Source organism: Chiloscyllium plagiosum, chromosome 46, assembly GCF_004010195.1.
Source record: "Chiloscyllium plagiosum isolate BGI_BamShark_2017 chromosome 46, ASM401019v2, whole genome shotgun sequence".
Taxonomy (NCBI): domain Eukaryota; kingdom Metazoa; phylum Chordata; class Chondrichthyes; order Orectolobiformes; family Hemiscylliidae; genus Chiloscyllium; species Chiloscyllium plagiosum.
The window spans coordinates 12,427,053-12,448,598 of record NC_057755.1 but is presented as its reverse complement, the minus strand read 5'-3'; the positions used below and the strand labels follow the sequence as shown (position 1 = coordinate 12,448,598).

General features: G+C 42.6%; 1 protein-coding gene across 1 annotated transcript in view; it reads right to left on the bottom strand.

Moving 5' to 3' along the window:
• Window positions 1-21,546, bottom strand: part of LOC122544108 (hexokinase-1-like) — a 158,721-nt gene that overhangs the window by 56,695 nt on the left and 80,480 nt on the right. The window contains exons 9-11 of the mRNA XM_043683147.1: window positions 19,352-19,656; window positions 14,443-14,591; window positions 12,993-13,112 (exon numbers count right to left, since the gene is read on the bottom strand). Coding sequence (XP_043539082.1) covers window positions 12,993-13,112; window positions 14,443-14,591; window positions 19,352-19,656 — 574 coding nt within the window. The remainder of the gene's footprint in view (window positions 1-12,992; window positions 13,113-14,442; window positions 14,592-19,351; window positions 19,657-21,546) is intronic.

The window sequence follows — 21,546 nt, the reverse complement described above, 5'->3', positions numbered from 1 at the left end:
TATTAATAAAAGCTAAAACACTGTATGCCTTCTTAACAACCCTGTCAACTTGGGTGGCAACTTTCAAGGATCTGTGTACCTGAACACCGAGATCTCTCTGCTCATCTACACTATCAAGAATATCACACTTTTTGTTCAAGTTAGAACAAAGAACAATGAAGAACAGAGAAAATTATAGCACAGGAACAGGCCTGTCAGCCCTCCAAGCCTCTATCTAAACCTTCACTCATTTTCTAAGGATCTGTACCCCTCTGCTCCCTGTCCCTTCTCGTATCTGTCTATATACATCTTAAATGACGTTATCGTGTGCGCCTCTACCACCTCTGCTGGCAATGCTTTCTAGGTAACCACCACCGCTGCATAAAGAACTTTCCACGGCGGCACGGTGGCTCAGTGCCTCATAGCACCAGGGTCCCAGGTTCGATTCCAACCTCGGTTGACTGCCTGTGTGGAGTTTACACATTCTCCTGTGTCTGCGTGGGTTTCCTCTGGGTGCTCTGGTTTCCTCCCACAGTCCAAAGATTTGCAGGTCAGGTGAATTGGCCATGCTAAATTGCCCATAGTGTTAGGTGCATCAGTCAGAGGGAAATGGGTCTGGGTGGCTTACTCTTTGGAGGGTCTGTGTGGGCTTGTTGGGCTGAAGGGCCTGTTTCCACACTGTAGGGAATCTAATTTCTCTTAAACTTTTCCCCTCTCACCTTGAACTGGTGACCCTGAGTAATTGAGTCCCCCATTCTTGGAAAAAGCTTCTTGCTATCTACCTTATCTATACCTCTCATGATTTTGTAGATCCTCAGGGTCCACCCTCAACCTCCATCTTTTTAAGAAAAATAATCCTAATCTACTCAACTTCTCTTCATAGCTAGGCAACATCCTGATGAACCTCCTCTGCACCCTCTCCAAAGCATCTATATCCTTTTGGTAATGTAGTGACTAAACCTGTACGCAGAATTCCAAATGTGATCAAACCAAAGTCCTATACAACTGTAGCATGACCTACCAACTCTTGTATTCAATTCCCCGTCAGATGAAGGAAAGCATGCCTTATGCCTTCTTGACAACTCTATCGACTTGCATTGCCACCTTCAGGATACAATGGACCTGAACACCCAGATCCCTCTGTACATTAATTTTCCCCAGGGCGTTTCCATTTACCGTATAGTTCGCTCTTGGATTGGATCTTCCAAAATGTATCTCCTCACATTTGTCCAGATTGAACTCCATCTGCCATTTCTCCCCCAACTCTCCAATCTATCTATACTGTGCTGCATTCTCCCACAGTCCCCTTCATTATCTGCTATTCCACCAATCTTAGTGTCATCTGTAAATTTGCTAATCAGACCACCTATACCTTCCTCCAGATCATTTATGTATATCACAAACAACAGCATGGATCCCTGTGAAACACCACGGACCACAGATCTCCATTTTGAGAAACTCTCTTCCACTACTACTCTCTGTCTCCTGTTGCCCAGCCAGTTCTCTATCCATCTAGCTATTACACCCAGGACCCCATGCGACTTCACTTTCTCCATCAGCCTACCATGGAGAACCATATGAAATGGCTTACTGAAGTCCATGTGTACGACATCTACAGCCCTTCCCTCATCATTCAACTTTGCCACTTCCTCAAAGACCTTCCTTGCACAAAATCATGTTGCCTATCACTTATAAGCCCATTTTTCTCCAAATGGGAATAGATCCTATCCCTCAGTATCTTCTCCAGCAGCTTCCTACTACTGACATTAGGCTCACCAGTCTTTAAATACCTGGATTATTTCTGCTACCCTTCTTCTACCCATCCAAAAATGGCTTAATTTTAAAATCCCGTAATCTTAGATTGTTAGTACACTACAACACCCATATACATTACATTGGATATAAACATGTAAACATGCACACTAAATTCAATTACAGTCTGTTTTACTCCTGTCACCTAACGAGCACATTTCTCACCCAAGTCTCAACAATACGTCAGCAATCACATTTTCTCATTCTATCACATGCCCAATTTTAAATCGAATTCCTGTAACAACAAGTTCCATCTAAACAGTCTGGAGTTTTTGTCCTTAAATTTCTCCACAAACTTCAGTGGGTTATGATCAACATTTATGATTACGGTAACAATATGGTAACATAAATATTGAAATGTTGTAACGACAACACCAAGTTCAAAGTCTCCTTCTCAACCATTGAATATTTCTGCTGATAATGTTCAATTTCCTGGAGAAATACCCGATAGGTCTTTCTATCTTCTCCTCATTTTCCTGGAAGAGCACAGGCCCAACACCCACACCACTCGCATCGATAGCCACCTTGAATGGCTGTGCGTAATTAGGCGTGTCTAATACTGGGGCAGTGGTTAGCTTTCAGGCTGTCAAATACCTTCTGACAGTCCGCTGTCTACTGAAACATCTTGCCTTTCTTTAGCAATTCAGTGAGTGGAGCAGCCAGACAGCTAAACATTTTGTACTAACTTTTGTCAAAATCCACACAACCCCAGGAATCATACTACTGTTTTTTGTAGATGATTTAGCAAACTCCTCAATTATCTTTGCTTTTTCATTCTGTGGGGCTGTTTGTCCTTGTCCAATAACATGGCCCAAGAAGCTGACTTTGGCTTTGGCAAATTAACTTTGAGCCAGGTTTACCACCAAGCTTGCCTCCCGAACAATTCTGCTAAATTCCATGTGTGACCAGGTAATCTATGTATACCATACAATTGGGTAATCCAGAATGATCTTATTGGTTAGTCTTTGAAATGGGGCTGGCACATTTTTCATGACTCTTTCAGGTCATTTCGATTTTCCTCTGGAAGGTAACTCAATAATTAAACCCAATTTTTGACAACTTCCTCATTTTCCAATTTAATTTGAGGAATGCCCCATTCAGAATCCTCTGAACTTAGCATGACTTTAAATTGATACAGGGAGAAAGTGAGGACTGCAGATGCTGGAGTACTAGAGTTGAAAAATGTGCTACTGGAAAAACACAGCAAGCCAGGCAGCATCTGAGGAGCAGGAGAATCAATGTTTCGGGCATAAGCCCTTCTTCATCTTTAAATTGATACAGTCCATTTGGCGTTTTGAAAGCCGAAATTGACTTTGCTCTTTTGGATAAAGGTACCTGCTAGTATCCTCCTAGCAAGTCCAATTTAGGAATATAAATTGCTTGTCCCACCTTCTCAACACAGACTTCCAAACATGTCTTTGGAACTACACTGACTTTGTGATAGTCCACACTTTTTCAGGTGATTTCAACTTTCCCCTGGAAGGTAACTGAATAAGTTATGCCAATTTTTGACAACTTCCTCATTGTTCAACTTAATTTGAGGAATGTCCAATTCAGAATCATCTGAACTTGGTCCTTTACTCTGTGTTGTAACCAGTAACACAGTCTCCTTGGCTTTCCTCCGCTGTCAAAATACCTTTTGAGCATATTCACATGACATGTGAGATTTCTTCCTGTCTGAAGTCCTTATCAAATAGTTCACCTCACTCAATGTCCTTTTGGCTTGAAAAGGTCTACTAAACCTTACTTTTAAGGTTCACCTATCACTGGAAGTAACACTGATAGTAAATTGTGAGCTTTTGATTTTGGCTCTGGATGGTATGCAGTAGACTTGAATTGTTTTATTGCTTCACTGTCCACAACTTCTTAAGTATTTTTGATGTGAAGTTTAACCCTTGATCTGATTTTTCTCTGTGGGTAGTCTGTATTGAGTGAAAAATTTGAGTAACCTGTGTAATCCTTTTAGCTGTGATATTGTGTAATGGAATGGCCTCTGGAAATCTAGTGGACACACCCATTATTATAGAGTCATAGAGTCATAGAGATATACAGCATGGAAACAGACCCTCCTGTCCAACCCGTCCATGCCGACCAGATATCCCAATCCAATCTAGTCCCACCTGCCAGCACCCGGCCCATATCCCTCCAAACCCTTCCTATTGTTAACAAATACTGATTCCCACTTCTTGTTTTAGGTAAGACTCAAATAAGACTCTTATAAAAGGTTCCTCAAATACAGGAATGGGTATTAAAGGTGCAGATTTTATTACTGCTTGTGGCTTTCCAATTACCTGACATGTTTAACATATCTTGCAAAATTCAATGACATCCTTGTGCAGTTCAGGCCAGTAAAAATGTTTTTGTATTTTAGGCTGTGTTTTCCTTACCCCTAAATGACACCCTACTGGTAATTCATGCGCCAACCACAACACCTCCTTTCTATAACCCACTGGCAATGTGAACTTCTGCCCATTTCTCATCTGCCTGAATATGTGATAGTTTCCATTTCCTCATTAAGACATCACTCCTAAGATAGTGGCATACTGGATACATTCAGATTCTTCTTCCTTGTATGCTTTTTGATACAATTGGTTTAGTTTCTCATCTTTCTGCTATAATTCAGTTAATTTCTCTGAACTAAAGGTGTTTGAATAAGAACAAAGAAAATTACAGCAGAGGGACAGGCTCGTCAGCCCTCTAATCCTACGCTGATCAGATCCTCTATCTAAACCTGTTGCCTATTTTCTAAGAATCCCTCTTGCTCCCTGCCAATTCATGTATCTGTCTAGATACATCTTAACCAATGCTATTGTGCCTGTCTCGACCACCTCAACTGGCAAAGCATTCCACGTACCCACCACCCTCTGTGTAAAGAACTTTCCATTCATATCTCCCTTAAACTTTTCCCCTTTCACCTTGAACTCATGACCCCTGAAAATTGAGTTCCTCACTCTGGGAAAAAGCTTTTTGCTATCCACCTTGCCGATACCGCTCATGATTTTGTAGACCTCAATCAGGTCCCCTCTCAACCTCCAACTTTCTAATGAAAAAGTTCTAATCTACTCAACCTCTCTTCAAAGCGAGCACCCTCCATACCAGGCAACATCCTGGTGAACCTCCTTTGCATCCTCTCCAAAGCATCCACATTCTTTTGGTAATGTGGTGACCAGAACTGTACACAGTATTCCATATGTGGCCGAACCAAACTGTAACATGTCCTGCCAACTCTTATACTCAAAACACGTCTGATGAAGGAAAATGTGCCTTCTTGATCACTCTATCGACCTTCAGGGTAAAATTGACCTGAACTCCCAGATCTCTCTGTACATCAATTTTCCCCAGGGCTTTTCCATTTGCCATATTGTTCTTGAATTGGATCTTCCACAATGCATCACCTTGCATTTGTCTGGATTGAACTTCATCTGCCATTTTTCCCCCTAACTCTCCAATGTATCTATATTGTGGTGCATTCTCTGATAGTCCCCTTTACTATATGCTATTCCATCAATCTTAGTGTCATCTGTAAACTTGGTAATCAGATCACCTAGACCTTTCTCCAGATCATTTATGTTATTCACAAAAAACAGTGGTCCCAGCACAGATCCCTATGGAAGACCACTGGTTACAGTTCTCCCTTTTGAGAAACTCCCTTCCACTACTACTCCCTGCCTCCTGTTGCCCAGCCAGTTCTCCATCCATCTACCCTGGACCCTGTGCGACTTCACTTTCTCCATCAGCCTACCATGGGGAACCTTATCAAACACATTACTGAAGCCCATGTACATGACATCTACAGCGCTTGTCTCATCATTGCTTTTCACCTATCTGCTTCTGGTTTGTTTTAACTATCTGATCAAACAGGGTCTCTGCTAATTCCACTTCAATTTTCTTATCTGTACTGTTTGATCTTTCCTGTTGCAACTGGTCACTTTGTGACCTTGTTACTACATCGTCAGGAAAAATGTGTCCTGTTCAGTTGCCTGAGTTTCTACTGGCCTTTCAACCACAGTAGGCAGCACTCCTACCTGTGAACCAGCTATATCATTAGCAAGGACAATTTTTTTTCCTGGAACTGAGAGTTTGTCTAGTACTCCTACCATGACTTCTCCATTTTTCACTGGACACTGTAAGTTTATTCTTGCCGCACTACGAATTCCTATTACAAGCAACTTTTCTGGCATAGTCCTTCAGAGGTACATATTTCCTCATTTTTCAACATCAAAAATTGAGAGGATCCTGTATGTCTTAATATTGTAACCTCTTTACCTGCTGCTCCTGGCCTGTGTAAGTAAACTTTTCCTTCCCAGGTGTGTGGTTGAAGAAGATCTGGCACTTTCTCCTTAACCAACCTCTGTCCAGGTTGTACATTCTGGTTCAGCTTTCTAGCTTCCACTGTGCCTTCCTTTACCAAAACAAAATTCACTGGCTTATCCTGTTTTCCTACATCTGGCTTCCCAGTACTTTTTCTAACCCACCAACACTGTCATTTCACATGGCCTACTTTATGCAGTGAAACACCGGAGTTTTTTTAACTTCTCTTTCCCCTTCAAGGGTTTCCTTTTTACCCTGTAGATCCTTATGATCTTCACCGAGATCTACCTTTCCCTTTCCACATGAGGATTTCTTATTTCCCCAATTTCAGCAGCAGCAGCAGCAGCAGCAAGCAGCAGCGGTGAGAGTGAGGACCAGGGGGCTGCTGGGAAGGTAGATTTCCCTTTAAAAGGACTTACCTCGAGAGTTAACAGCCTCCATTTGCTGCAGCAGCAGTGGGAGCAGGAGTGATGAGAGCGAGGAGCTGAGTGAGAGCAGTCGCTTTGGGAAGGTGAGTGAACTGATATATTTGGGCAGCTGCTAAACCTGAGACAGTACATGTGTAGTATCTCCCACCCGTTCTCATCCTCCAACCAAAAAAAAGACTCTGTTGTGTCAGTAAAGGTAAGGGTTTTCTATTCCTTTTTTATCATGTGATTGGTACATTTTTTTCTTTTCTTTCCTTTCATTTATCTATTATTTGATATTATGTTTGGACTAAGGTAAGCTTAAGATTAAAAGTGGCAGGAGATCTCAGACCTGTGTAATGCTACTCTTGTGGAAGCTCAGGGACGTGGCTGATGTCCCTGACTCCTTCACGTGCAGTAAGTGTGTCCAGCTGCAGCTCTTGTTAGACCGCATGACGGCTCTGGAGCTGCGGATGGTCTCATTTTTGAGCGTCCATGGTGCTGAGGTGGTCGTGGATAGCACGTCACACCACGATTAGGATTGCTGATGGAGAAAGGGAATGGGTGATCAAAAGGCAGAGAAAGAGCAGGAAGATATTGCAGGTGTCCCTTGCAGTCATCTCCCTCCAAAACAGGTTTACCGTTTTGGATAGTGTTGGGTGAGATGGCTCACCAGGGGAAGGCAGCAGTAGCCAGGTTCATGGCTATGTGGCTGGCTCTGCTGTACATAAGGGTGGGAAAAGAGTGGAAGGACTTGGTCATAGGGGATTCAATTGTAAGGGGAGTAGATAGGTCAAAAACAAGACTCCCAGGTGCATGGGTCAAGGATGTCTCAAATCGGCTGCAGAACATTCTGAAGGGAGAGGGCGAACAGCCAGTTGTCGTGGTGCATATAGGCACCAATGATATAGGTAAAAAACAGAATGAAGTCCCACAAGCAGAATTTAGGGAGTTCGGAGCTAAGCTAAAATGTGGGATCTCAAAGATACTAATCACAGGATTGCTACCAGTGTCACATGCTAGTCAGAGCAGAAATGAAAGAATAGGCAGGACAAATGCATGGCTTGAAAGATGGGATTCAGATTTTTGGGACATTAGGACCGATTCTGGGGGAGGTGGGACTATTACAAATTCGACAGTCTACACCTGGCCAGACTAGAACCAATGATCTGGGGGTGCTTCTGCTAACATTGTTGGGGAGGGTTTAAACTAATGTGGCAGCAGTGGGAACCAAATGAGTAGTAAGTGGACTGTAGGGAGGTAGTATCTAAAGCCGATAAAGAAATAGATAATGAAGTCAGCATGACGAAGGGGAAGAGATATCAGGGAGTAGATGATGAACACAAAGGGACAGGTGGTCTGAGGTGCTTTTTTAATATAAGCAGCGTAGTAGGCAAGGCAGATGAACTTAGGGCTTGGATTAGTGCCTGGGTGTATTATGTTATTGCTATTACTGAGACTTGGTTGAGGGAAGGGCATGATTGGCAACTAAATATCCCAGAATATTGATGCTTCAGGCAGGATAGAGAGGGAGGTAAAAGGGGCAGAAGAGTTGCATTACTGGTCAGAGAGGATATCAGAGCTGTGCTAAAGGAGGGCACTATGGAGGATTCAAGTTGTGAGGCAACATGGGCATAGCTCAGAAATAGGAAGAGTGCGGTAACAATGTTGGGGTTGTAATACAGGCCTCCCAACAGCAAGTGTGAGATAGAGGAACAAATATGTAGAAAGATTATGGAAAGATGTAGAAGCAACAGGGAGTGGTGATGGGAGAATTTAATTTTCCCAACATTGACTGGGATTCACTTAGTGTTAGAGGTTTAGATGGAGCAGAATTTGTAAGGAATATCCAGGAGAGTTTTCTAGAGCAATATGAAAATAGTCCAACTTGGGAAGGGGCCATACTGGACCTGGTGTTGGGGAATGAGCCCACACAGGTGGTTGAAGTTTCAGTAGGGGATTACTTTGGGAATAGTGATCACAGTTCCATATGTTTTGGAATACTAATGGACAAAGACGAGAGAGGTCCTAAAGGAAGGGTCTAAATTGGAGGAAGGCCAACTACAGCAAAATTCAGCAGGAGCTGGGGAATGTAGATTGGGAGCAGCTGTTTGAAGGTAAATCTACATTTGATGTGTGGGAGGCTTTTAAAGTCAAGTTGATTAGAGTGTAGGACAGAAAGGTCCACGCAAAAATGGGGGATAGAAATGGCAAGATTAGGGAATCATGGATGACAGGTGAAATTGTGATACTAGCTAAGAGGGAAAAGGAAGCATATATATGGTTGAGGTGACTGAAGACAAATAAAGTTTTGGAAGAATATTGGGAAAGTAAGACCAGTCTGAAGTGAGGAATTAAGAGGGCTAAAAGGGATCATGAAACATCTTTAGTAAATAGGTTTAAGAAAATCCCAAAGCCTTTTATTCGTATCTAAGGAGCAAGAGGGTAACTAGAGAAAGAGTTATCTCACTCAGGACAAAGGAGGAAAGTGATGCGTGCAGTCAGAGAAAATGGGTGAGATTCTTAATGAGTACTTTGCATCGGTATTTACCGAGGAGAGGGACATGATATGTTGAGGTTAAGGACAGATGTTTGATTACTCTAAGTCAAGTCAGCATAAGGAGGGAGGAAGGGTTGGGTATTCTAAAAGGCAATAAGGTGGACAAGTCCCCAGGTCTGAATGGGATCTATCCCAGGTTACTGAAGGAAAGGAAAGGGGCCTTAACAGATATCTGCAGCATCCTTGAACACGGGTGAGATCCCAGAGGACTGAAGAATTGCGAATGTTTTCCCCTGCTTAAGAAGGGTAGCAGAAATAATCCAGGTAATTATTGACCGGTGAGCCTGATGTCAGTGGTAGGGAAGCTGCTGGAGAAGGTACTGAGGGATAGGATCTATTTCCGTTTGGAAGAAATTGGGCTTATCAATGACAGACAACATGGTTTTATGCAGGGAAGGTCATGTCTTATCAACTTAATAGAATTCTTTGAGGAAGTGACAAAGTTGATTGATGAGGGAAGGGCTGTAGATCTCACATACATTGACTACAGTAAGGCATTTGATAAGATTCCCCATGGTAGGCTAATGGAGAAAGTAAAATCGCATGGGGTCGAGGGTGTACTAGCTAGATGGATAGAGAACTGGCTGGGCAACTGGAGACAGAGAGTAGCAGTGGAAGGGAATTTCTCAAAATGGAGAACTGTGACCAATGGTTTTCCACAAGATTTGTGTTGGGACCACTGTTGTTTGTGATATACAAAAATGATCTGATTGAAGGTATAGGTGGTCTGATTAACAAGTTTGCAGATGATGCTAAGATTGGTGGAGGAGCAGATAGTGAATGGACTGCCAGAAAATATAGCAGAATCTGTATAGATTCAAGAGTTGGGCAGAGAAATGGCAGATGGAATTCAATCCAGGCAAATGTCAGATGATGCATTTTGGAAGATCCAGTTCAAAATTGAATAATATGGTAGATGGAAAAGTCCTGGGAAAATTGATGTACAGAGATATCTGGGTGTTCAGGTCCATTGTATCCTGAAGGTGGCAATGCAGGTCGATAGGGTGGTCAAGAAGGCATACCTTCCTTCATCAGACAGGGCATTGAGTACAAGAGTTGGTAGGTCACATTGCAGTTGTATAGGACTTTGGTTCGATGACATTTGGATTGCTACGTACAGTTCTGGTCACCACATTACAAAACGATGTGGATGCTTTGGAGAGGAGGTTTACTGGGATGTTGCCTGGTATGGAGGGCACTAGCTATGAAGAGAGGTTGAGTAGATTAAGATTGTTTTCATTAGAAAGATGGAGTTGGGGGGGGTCTACAAAATCATGAGAGGTATAGACAGTGTGGATAACAAGAAGCTTTTTCCCAGAGTGGGGGACTCAGTTATGAGGGTCATGAGTTCAGGGTGAGAGGAGAAACGTTTAAGGGAGATATGCGTGTAAAATTCTTTACGCAGAGGGTGGTAGGTACCTGGAATGCGTTGCCAATGGAGGTGGTAGAGGTGGGCACAATAACGTAATGTCTAAACAGATACATGAATGGGCAGGGAGCAGAGGGATACAGATCCTTGGAAAATAGGCGTCAGATTTAGATAGAGGATCTGGATCAGCGCAGGCTAGGAAGGCCAAAGGGCCTGTTCCTGCAATGCAATTTTCTTTGTTCATTTTTCTTCTTCCAATTTCTATCCCTCATGGATTGAAATTGAATTTGGAAACCAAACTTTGAAATATGAACCAACTCATAATCATCAGCCATGTCAGCTGCTAATCTTGTGTTTTTAACTCTCTGCTCTTCCACAGAAGTTCTCCCCACTTCAGGAAGTGAAGTTTTGAACTCCTGTGTAAGTTGCACTTCTTAAATTTAAATTCTCTGTTTGTCTTCCTTTCCTCTCTCTCCTTTTCTCTATTGTCTCTCTTTCTTTCTTTTTATTTTGTTCAAGCAATTTGTTCTTTTTCTCTTTCTTTTGCTTTTAATCGTAACTCAAACTGTTTCATTTCTTTTCCCGTTGCCTCTAACTCAAGCTGTTACATTTTCAATTGAATTTAACCATCTCCAAAGACTCTGATGGTGTATCCAGCAAATTTAAATGCTGAGCTATTGCTGTCATTATCTCTCCTTTCCTCATGGAATGAGGCAGTTCCAACTCCAGACTGTTTGCTAATTAGAGCAGTTTATTCAACTGTTCTAAGGCCCCCAAAGTCACTTCTTCCACCCTCAGAAAACTCTAAGTTATTGAGAGAGCCATTGCTATCCCAAACACTGAAACCAACTGAATTCAACACCTGGAACAAAAGACATTAGATTAGATTAGATTCCCTAGAGTGTGGAAACAGGCCCTTCGGCACAACGAGTCCACACCGACCCTCCGAAGAGTAACCCACCCAGACCCATTTCCCTCTGACTGATGTACCTAACACTATGGGCAATTTTAGCATGGCCAATTCACCTGACCTGCACATCTTTCTATTGTGGGAGGAAACCGGAGCACCCAGAGGAAACCCACGCAGACACAGGGAGAATGTGCAAACTCCACACAGGCAGTTGCCCGAGGCTAGAATTGAACCTAGGACCCGGATGCTGTGAGGTAGCAGTGCTAACCACTGAGCCACCGTGCCGCTCACTGCCTTCAAGTCCAACAACGCTAATCCCAATTTGGAACTATAGAACAAATTCTGGACCAGGACAGACACCCTCAAAACATTTCATGAAAATAGCCCAAATTCTAACTTTGCTCGTTGTTTTAAGCAGAGGTACAGTGGATATTCCAGGAGGGATGCAGTTAGCCCAACCACTTAGTTATAAACAAATCAGAATTTATTGGCAAGATTACAGAATGAAACTGAAACAAAAGAGCGTAGAATATAGAATAATTTAACCTCCAACAGAATATCCAACTTAATGATGCTGTTCCAAATTCCTGCAACAATCCCCATAAACACCCCTTGACAAAAAAGGTAAAATCAAACACAGGGTCTTACTGGGGGGAGAGGGGGAGAGAGAGAGAGAGAGAGACAGACAGAGGGCAGAGATATTCAGCATGGAACACTTTCTTTCATGTAGCTGTTTCTTTGACCAGCAGCTTCAAAAACTGACTGCTTGCTGAAACCAAACCAAATCAAACCAAACCAGGGAAAAGTTGGGAGAACCGGCCACTCCCCTTTCATTGTACAAGTTTGTTTTTAAACTTGAAGAGCTTCATAAGTAGATGAATGCAGACATTTTAGCAACTCTGCTTCATACAATCCTTTTGAAAAATGCCAAGGACAACACAACCTTGTTGAAGGAGCAGGATCGTCACACGTCACATTGAGCATTGTCAGATCATCTGGTTTTCTTGTGACATTGTCCAAGCAATAGTGTCCAAAATACACTTGCTCTTTTAGTTGTTATGATCGTAGAGCAGACCCCCGAATTTTCAATTCAAAGAACGAGTCCAATCCCCAGTTATCCTGTCTAATCTATGAGTTTCACAGGACCAAACATCACCCAAAAGATGCATTGTTCCAGATTTCTCACAAAGCTATTCCCAGATGCAGCCTAGTGGATCTTCTTTTTCAGGCAGCATCCCAGTTTCTCAGATAATCTGCAGCTACCTTCTGTTTTTGTGTTTCCATGAGCCCCATTGCATGGCAGTATGGAGTGAACAATAGCTGATTTGTTTCAGTTCCTTCCTCAGACTAAACCCTACATTCCCGATCGTTTCTGGTATGAAATACCATATTCTGGTATGTCTCCTTTATGAAGACAGAAGCGAGAAATGGTTGGAACGAATTGTAAAGGTTGATGTATCCTGGAGCTATTCCTAGCCGAATGCTGTGAACAATAGATGATATATGATAACTTTCATGAACTTTCCCATCTTTCGTTATTTCATAATGGTCATTCCATAATTTAATACTAGATTAATAGCAATACAAATTCTTTTTTGTAATAACTAAAGGGATCCAATCATCCACAATATTGTAGGAACTTGCCTGGTCCAACTGTTTCTGCACGCAGGGAAAAGAGAATGTGAAACCTACGGAAAGCCGGATGCCCTTCATTCCCATATATTCCAGAAAGTGAACGATGCATTCTACAATGTGGTCAAACAACTGGAAATGAGAATGTCACACAGTAAGTTATAAAATCATCCTTTTGCCTCCTAATCTTCTCCCCTCCAAGAATAGAGACACACAGACAAGAATTCACAGGTATCAGTTATCTTCTATCATCCCTGTCAACTTCCTAATCTTCTTGCTAGATCCCCCCCCCCCACCCCCATCACAAACTATTCAGAGATAAAACTTTCTCCTTCACATGGCTACACCAAGATTAGCATTGTCTTTACTTGACATTATGATATGCTCCTTCCAAATAAATTTCAGGCAGGACTGAAACTGGTATCTTACCTCCCTCTGTACTGTGCTCAACTGTGTGGTGATTATGGTCATCTCAGTGGAATGAATTGACAAAATATTGACTGGGACTGAGAATTTTAAATGTTTACATTATAAACAGAGAGTTCTTTATTCTTTCATCTAGGAAATTGAGAAATGGATTGAAAGACTGAGACACCAGTGTAGATTCCTGGGAATACCACTTATCTCATTCAACTAGTTGAGTCCTCAGCTATTCCCCCTTACTCTCTGGTTTTATTGTACTACATAGTTCCCTACTGATGTTGAAGTGTTCCATGTTCACAACCAAGTGTTCATTCAATGTGGGCAAAAGTTTGTGCTCATCCATTATACATTTGGTGGTATAGGGGCCATTTAATCAGAATGTAGGGTAGTGGAAGAGAAATTTACCACTTGCCTGCCCCATGCTGATGAAGACTGGTAATTAAGGTCCTTAAGTGATCCTTTAAGAGCCTCATTTCACTGCTGTTGGGCTACTTCCAGCAGCGAGCATGGGAAATGCCATGCAGGAAGTGCAACAAAGTCTTTTGGAATTGCTCTTGACTTCTGGGGAAGGAGTAGAAAAAGTGAGGACTACAGATGCTGGATATCAGATTGTGGTGCTGGAAAAGCACAGCAGGTCAGGCAGCATCCGAGGAGCAGGAGAATCAATGTTTCAGGTGTAAGATCTTCATCAGGAATTCCTGAAGGGCTTATGCCTGAAACGTCAATTTTCCTGCTCCTTGAATGCTGCCTGAACTGCTGTGCTTTTCCAGCACCACAGAGTGCTTCATTCAACAGCAGTGTCTGTTTGCAAGATCCGACATCAGGGAAGCTGTAAGGGATATGCTGAGGACACCCTCTGCCATTGCTGCTGACCCTCTTTTGAAGCTCCAAGTTTTCATCACCGCCACTCCACCACCACCTGGACTTAGGCATTGAGTACCCAAAAATTACCTGACCCTGCCAAATAGACAAGATTCACCAGGCCATGTCTCAAGTCACTCCTACACTAGTATCCCAAATTGTACAGTTACATACACACCTCTTCACCTGTCCCTTGCATAATCTCCAGAGGAATGGGAAAGATTTTGCTGTACATTCGAAGAGATTTCCTCATCCCAGAATGTAGCACAACGAGTAGGATACGGAGGTTGGTGCCACCTAAGTCAAGAGCAATGTATTTGCCATTCTCTGCAAAAGAAAATTGTCTCATGTTGTTACTGACAGAAAAATGCTTTCAATTTAGACATAAGAGTCTGAGGGACCTTCATGTTAGTATGGTAGAAGCAACTATCCATGTGCCATTGCTCTCTGTTAAAAGCTTAATCATTTAAAAAACATTATTGAGATGTGGGTAAATCTGGCTAGGCCTTCATTTGATGCCCATTCCCAATTTTCTGAGAGATGGTGGTGATGAACTGCCTTTAAGAACTGCTGCAGTTCATTTGGTATCAGCACACTCACAATGATTTTAAGAAAGCAGTTCCAGGATTTGACAAACTGCATTGATAGCAATTATTTGGATGTGAATATAGGAGGTGTGGTTAGTAAGATTGTGGATAACACTGTAATTGGTGGCATAGTGGACAGCAAAAAAAGGTTATCTAAGAGAACAAAGAGATCTTGATTGGATGAGCCAATGAGCTGAGAAATGGCAGATGGAATTTAATTTAGATAAATGCAATGTGGACCTAGGGGTGCAGATTCATAGTTCCTTGAAAGTGGCTTCACTTGTAGTCAGGGTGATGAAGAAGGCACTTGGCACACTTGCTCTTATTGGATAAAGCACTGAATATAGAAGTTGGAACATCATGTTGCAGCTGATGAGGCCACTTTAGGAATAATGTATCCAATTCTTGTCACCCTGCATAGGAAGGATGTTGTTAAACTGAAAGAGTGCAGAGCTGAAAATGTGTTGCTGGAAAAGCGCAGCAGGTCAGGCAGCATCCAAGGAGCAGGACAATCGACATTCAGGATTCCTGAAGAAGGGCTTATGCCCGAAACGTCGATTCTCTTGTTCTTTGGATGCTGCCTGACCTGCTGCGCTTTTCCAGCAACACATTTTCAGCTCTGATCTCCAGCATCTGCAGCCCTCACTTTCTCTGAAAGAGTGCAGAAACAATTTACAAGGATGTTGCCGTGGTTAGAAGGTTTGAATTATAAGGAGAGCCTGGATAGGCTGGGACTTTCTTCCCTTGGAACATTGGAGGCTGAGGGGTGAATTTATAGAGGTTTATAAAATTATGAGGGGCATAGATAAGGTGAATAGCAAGGTCTTTATCCAAGGATAGGTGAGCCCAAAGCTAGAGAGAATAGATTCAAGGTAAGAGGAAGATTATTTAAAAGGGACCTGAGGGGCAACTTTCGTCACACAGTGAGTGGTGCATGGATGGAATGAGTTGCCAGAAGAAGTAGTAGAGGCAGGTAAAATTACAAATTTAAAAGCTATTTGGACAGGTACATGAATAGAAAAGGTTTAGAGGGATATGGACCAAATGCAGGCAAGTAGCATTAGTTCAGTTTAGTATACCTGGTCAGCATGAAAGGGTTGGACCAAAGGGTCTGTTTACCACCCCTATCTTTCTTGGTGGTAAAGGTTACAGGTTTGGAAGGTATTGTCAACCGAGTCTTGGTGAGTTGCTGCAGCGTCTAGTAGATGGTACATACTGCTGCTCCTGTGCATTGTTGCTGCAAGTGTGAATGTTAAAAGTTGTGAATCTGGTTTCAATCAAGCTGGCTGCTTTGGTGGCGTCAATCCCCGTGAGTGTTATTAGAGGTGCACTCATCCCCATGAGTGTTATTAGAGGTGCCCTCATCCCCGTGAGTGTTATTAGAGGTGCACTCATCCCCGTGAGTGTTATTAGAGGTGCACTCAACCCCGTGAGTGTTATTAGAGGTGCCCTCATCCCCGTGAGTGTTATTAGAGGTGCCCTCATCCAGGAAAGTGCGGTATTCCATTACACTCCTGACTTACTGTCATAGCACTGAAAAAGGCCTTCAGCCCCTCAAGTTTGTGCTGGTCAAAAACATCCACCTAATGATTTTAATCCTACATTCCCTTCGTCTTGTATGCCTTGGCATTGCAAGTATATACCTAAATACATCTCTTAAATGTTATGAGGTTATCTGCCTCTATCACGCTTACAGACAATAACTTCCAGACTTCCACCACTTTCTAGATGAAAAAGATTTTTCACCACATACCCTCTAAACCACCTTCCCTTTACCTCAATTTTATGTTCCTGGCATTTATCCCTCCACCAAGGTCCTTCCCATCTACCCCATTGATTCTGCCCATAATTTTATACTTCAATTTCAATGTGCTTCATAGATGGTGGATAGATATTGAGACGTCAGTATGTGAATTACTTGGCATAGAATTCCCAGCCTCTGATCTTTTCAGTGCTTGATCAATGCTAAACCCTGAGACTGCACGGTGGCTCATTGTTAGCACTGCTGTGGAACAGTGCCAGGGACCCAGGTTCAATTCCATCCTTGGACAACTGTCTGCATGGAGTTTGCACATTGTCCCTGTGTCTGTATGGGTGCCCACCAGGTGCTCTGGTTTCATCCCAAATCCAAAGATGTGCAGGTAATGATGATTGGCTGTGCTAAATTATCCATAGTGTTCAGGCATGTGCAGGCTAGGTGGGTTACCCATGGAAAATATAGGGAAGGGGGATGGGCCTGAGTGGAATGCTCTTCGGACAGTTGGTGTGGACCACTTGGAAGAATGGCCTGTGTGTACACTGTTGGGATTCTATGTGAATGATGTGGGATTCAGCAATGTAAGTGCTTTAGATTAGATTAGATTAGATTACTTACAGTGTGGAAACAGGCCCTTTGGCCCAACAAGTCCACACCGACCCGCCGAAGCGTAACCCACCCAGACCCATTCCCCTACATTTACCCTTCACCTAACACTACAGGCAATTTAGCATGGCCAATTCACCTGACCTGCACATTCTTTTTGGACTGTGGGAGGAAACCAGAGCACCCAGAGGAAACCCACGCAGACACGGAGAGAATGTGCAAACTCCACACAGTCGCCTGAGGCAGGAATTGAACCCGGGTCTCTGGCGCTGTGAGGCAGCAGTGTTAACCACTGTACCACCGTGCTCTTAAATATCAAGGGGTAATGGTTTGATTTTTTCTTGGAGTAGATCATGATGTGTTTGACAACAATGTGCCAATCACACAATACTTATTAAAATATTGAAATAAACACATTTGTCCAGATATTTCAATTATGTTACAATGGATTTGGCTGATGGCAATCCTCTTTAAAACTACACTTTTACTGGCCAATTTTTCTGGCTAAGATACCAGGTCTGGCTTGTCCCAACAGCATCCATTAGAGATAACCAGGGGGAAATTGACTCAGCACAAGAGCACTTTGGTAGAACAACACACACTCAACATTTTAAAAGACATTCAGCAGTTAAATTGTTTAAATGTCTGAAAGCAACTTTGCCAGTGACTGAGGAACAATAAGTATATAAAGGTAAGTAAGTGACTTTACTTTTGGGCTAGGATTCCCCGGCTCAGGTCCCATCTGCTCCTGTGGTCTATTGAAATGTATCTAAAACAAGTTAGTCTTGTATTCAATAGGCCTGGGTCTTTAAAAATACACAAAAATCAAACTTTAATATTTGACTAAGGTTCTCGTAATATCCCTGCCTCTGGGCCAGGAAGCCTGGGATCCATTCCAACCTGTTCCAGGGGTTTGTCATAATGCTCCAAACAGGTTGATTAGAAATATCAATAAGCTATGGGAGGGAGCAGGAGGACTAGAGTACCTGATGTCTAAGAGAGTAGGGTGCCAGTGGATGAGAAGTCCATGATGGTTGGTAAGTGTATTCATGCTTTTGTGTAGCAGAAGGATTGTTTGTTCAGATAAGGTCCAAGGGATGGTCATGGGAGAGGTGGGGTAAGGTGTTGAAACCAGCTGGGTGGGGTTGAGAGGATTTTGTCACGGTCAGGTCTGTGGGGGTGTGCATTGGATCTGTCTGCGTAGGTTTGGGTCAGAAGATGCCAAAAGGTTAGGGAGGGATGAAGGGAGGTTGGTCGTGTGTTGGAATTCAGTTCAATAGTTACGATTGTTCAATTAGTTTTATATAGTCTAACATTTCCGAGGTAGCCACTAAATTTAAGTGAGTCAGAACCTCCAAATTTTTTCCCGATAAGGGGCTTTTCTGGAGAGTCCCAAACATGTGGAACTTGACTATTGGAAGTTTCTATTTCCCAGTCCTTGGAGTCAGCTGTATTAGGGATTCCACATGAATCCCAATGCACAACTTCAATTTACACTGCTGTAACCACTCTTTGGAGAATATCTGGTTCACTAAAGCCAAGCCACCTGGTAGTGGTGACAATATGATTAACACCACAATTAACAGTGTTTTAGAGTCCTTGCTAAAGTTTCATTGTTTTTATTTTATTCTTTTATCAATTTTGGTTTGGAGCTGTGAATTTGGAGTTGCGAGCTAAAGATGGCTTTTGGAATATTTACAACATCCTTGTAAATCCTTTCTAAACCCTTTCAAGTTTAACAACATCCTTCTTATAGTCGGGAGGCCAGAACTGAACAGAATGTTCTAGCAGTGGCCTCACCAATTATGTTTAAACAGATTGCAGAAGTTGCCTATTAATAAGTTCGGTACCTGTACTGCAGTGCCTCAGGTACAGCACTGCCTCTCTGCAACACTGCCCTGACACAGTACTGTCTCACAAAAGCACTGTCTCATTATAATGCATCATTCATGTTCATTATTGAACCTGTGGAGTGGATCTTGAAGGTTCAAGCACCTCATCAAGAGATGGAATGCTGATAGCTGAGACCAGGTAAGCAGAAGAAGCACAACAAACCTTTGTTTAGTTAAATCACTAACATGGTGGTGGTGTAACTTTGCACTATTGACCTGGAGATTAAAAGTCTGGTAGTGACATACCATTTCCTGTGGGAAGTTTACAAACGTAGGTGGGAAGCATTTTGACTGTGGCACTGCTTTGGGTCTCTTGTTTTAATCCACGTTCCATATCCAATCTCATCTTGTCCATTATGTTGAGCAGTTGGTCTCGATTGAGTCTGAATGGTGCGAGGGTCTTGTCTATGTAATTACGTTGGTAAACGAGCCTCTGAGCTACTGCAGTCACCATGGCAGCCCCTTTCCCAGTGCCATCCTCAGCCAGCTGGAATCGCACATCACAGTCAGTAAGCAGGCTTCGAACTAGCTTATGGAAAGTCTTTGCATACCTGTCATAGAGTGTCAAAGTGTTACAACCCAATGTTAAAGTACGGGGCCTGAAAATTTCATTTTGAGCATTTAAGAAAGTACATTTATTCCTCAATGATTCATCAGCTATAGACACTCTGTTGACTGCAATTGAGACAGGCAGGATAAGCAATGTAATATATAATTTGAGGAAACGTAAACTTCCAATTTGCAATAAACATTAAAATAATATAATATTATCTAAATGTGAGACCACAGAATGCTTTAGTACAGAGAGATCTGCAAAGCAAGTGCTCCCAACTGTAGAAAGGTTTCAGATCTAGTTCGGCGAATGGAGACTATGGCACATCCATGAGTCTGTGATCAGGTTTAGAGATTTGGTCACACTGTACTCCAAGGGACTGAAGAAAATATGGGAATGGGTGACCAGTCGAAGAGGTCATGCAGGAGTCCTCTGGGGTATGCTTATCCAGATTGGTTTTCCATTTTGAAAGCTGATAAGAGTGCTGGTTTCTGAAAGGAGTGTAGTCAGAGCCAAGTTTCTGGCACCATAAGCAGTCTGACTATGTATGAAGGGAGGAAAAAGAAAGCAAGAATGTGATTGGCAGGAGAACAGACAGGTGTTTCCATGGATACAGCCAAGAGTCTAGGATATTGTGTTGTCTCCCTGAATCCAGAGTCAAAGTATCATTATGCTTGGCTGCAGGGCAACCTGAAAGGGGAGGGTGATAAGACAGAAGTTATAGCACACATTATTACCAATGATATAGAAGAAATCTGGAAGTTAGGTAGTAGATTAAAAAACAAAAAAAAGTTTAAAATGAAAAGGAAATTAAAATTTCAAAGGTTGTAATCTCTGGATCACAATCAGTGCCAAGTGCCAGTGGGTACAGGAATAGGAGAATAGGGCAGATGAATGCATGGCTGAGCTGACCTTGGAGCAACTTGTGTGGGACAGTTCACAGAACAGGAACAGATAAACGCACAGTTTTTAACATGTAATCTTGCTGTAAAGTGGGTTTTTTCTTGATTATATGTTTTATTGAAATCTGTCTCTTGATTAAATTAAAAAAAAACCATAAGTACTAAGTTAGCCTGGAGCACTGTATCTAAAGCAAAAATATGGTGCTATTTTCTAGGTCTGTAGATTGTGAAGGAGCAAAGATGGCCTTCAGTAGAGTGCTATGCTCCTCCTGTTGTATGTGGGAATTTGGAAAGAGTTTCCATGTTACTGATGATTATGTCTGCAGCAAGTGTCTTTGGTTGTGAATCTATCAGATCACATGGATCAGTTGCAGCGGCAGTTAGAGGCAATGAGGAATTTACAGGAGCTAGGGGGTGTGATGAATGGCAATTATAGGAAGGGAGAAAAATCACAGATACAGTCAGGTAGATGGGTTACCTCCAGGAAAGGTAGGAGGGGTAGGCAGGAGTGTTCTGTGGCTATCCCCATCTCAAACAAGTATGCTGTTTTGGAAAATGTAGGGGGTGATGGTCTCTCAGAGGAATTTAGCATGAACAGCCAAAGTTTGTGCGAAGATTTGTAGCTCAGGTGCTCGTTGTTGTGGTTCTGTTCGCCGAGCTGGAAGTTTTTGTTGCAAACGTTTCGTCCCCTGGCTAGGCGACATCATCAGTGCTTGGGAGCCTCCTGCGAAGCGCTTCTTTGATGTTTCTTCCGGTGTTTATAGTGGTCTGTCCCTGCCGCTTCCGGTTGTCAGTTTCAGCTGTCCGCTGTAGTGGTTGGTATATTGGGTCCAGGTCGATGTGTTTGTTGATGGAGTTTGTGGATGAACACATCAACAAACACACCGACCTGGACCCAATATACCAACCAAAATAGCGGACAGCTGAAACTGACAACCGGAAGCAGCAGGGACAGACCACTATAAACACCGAGGAAACATCAAAGA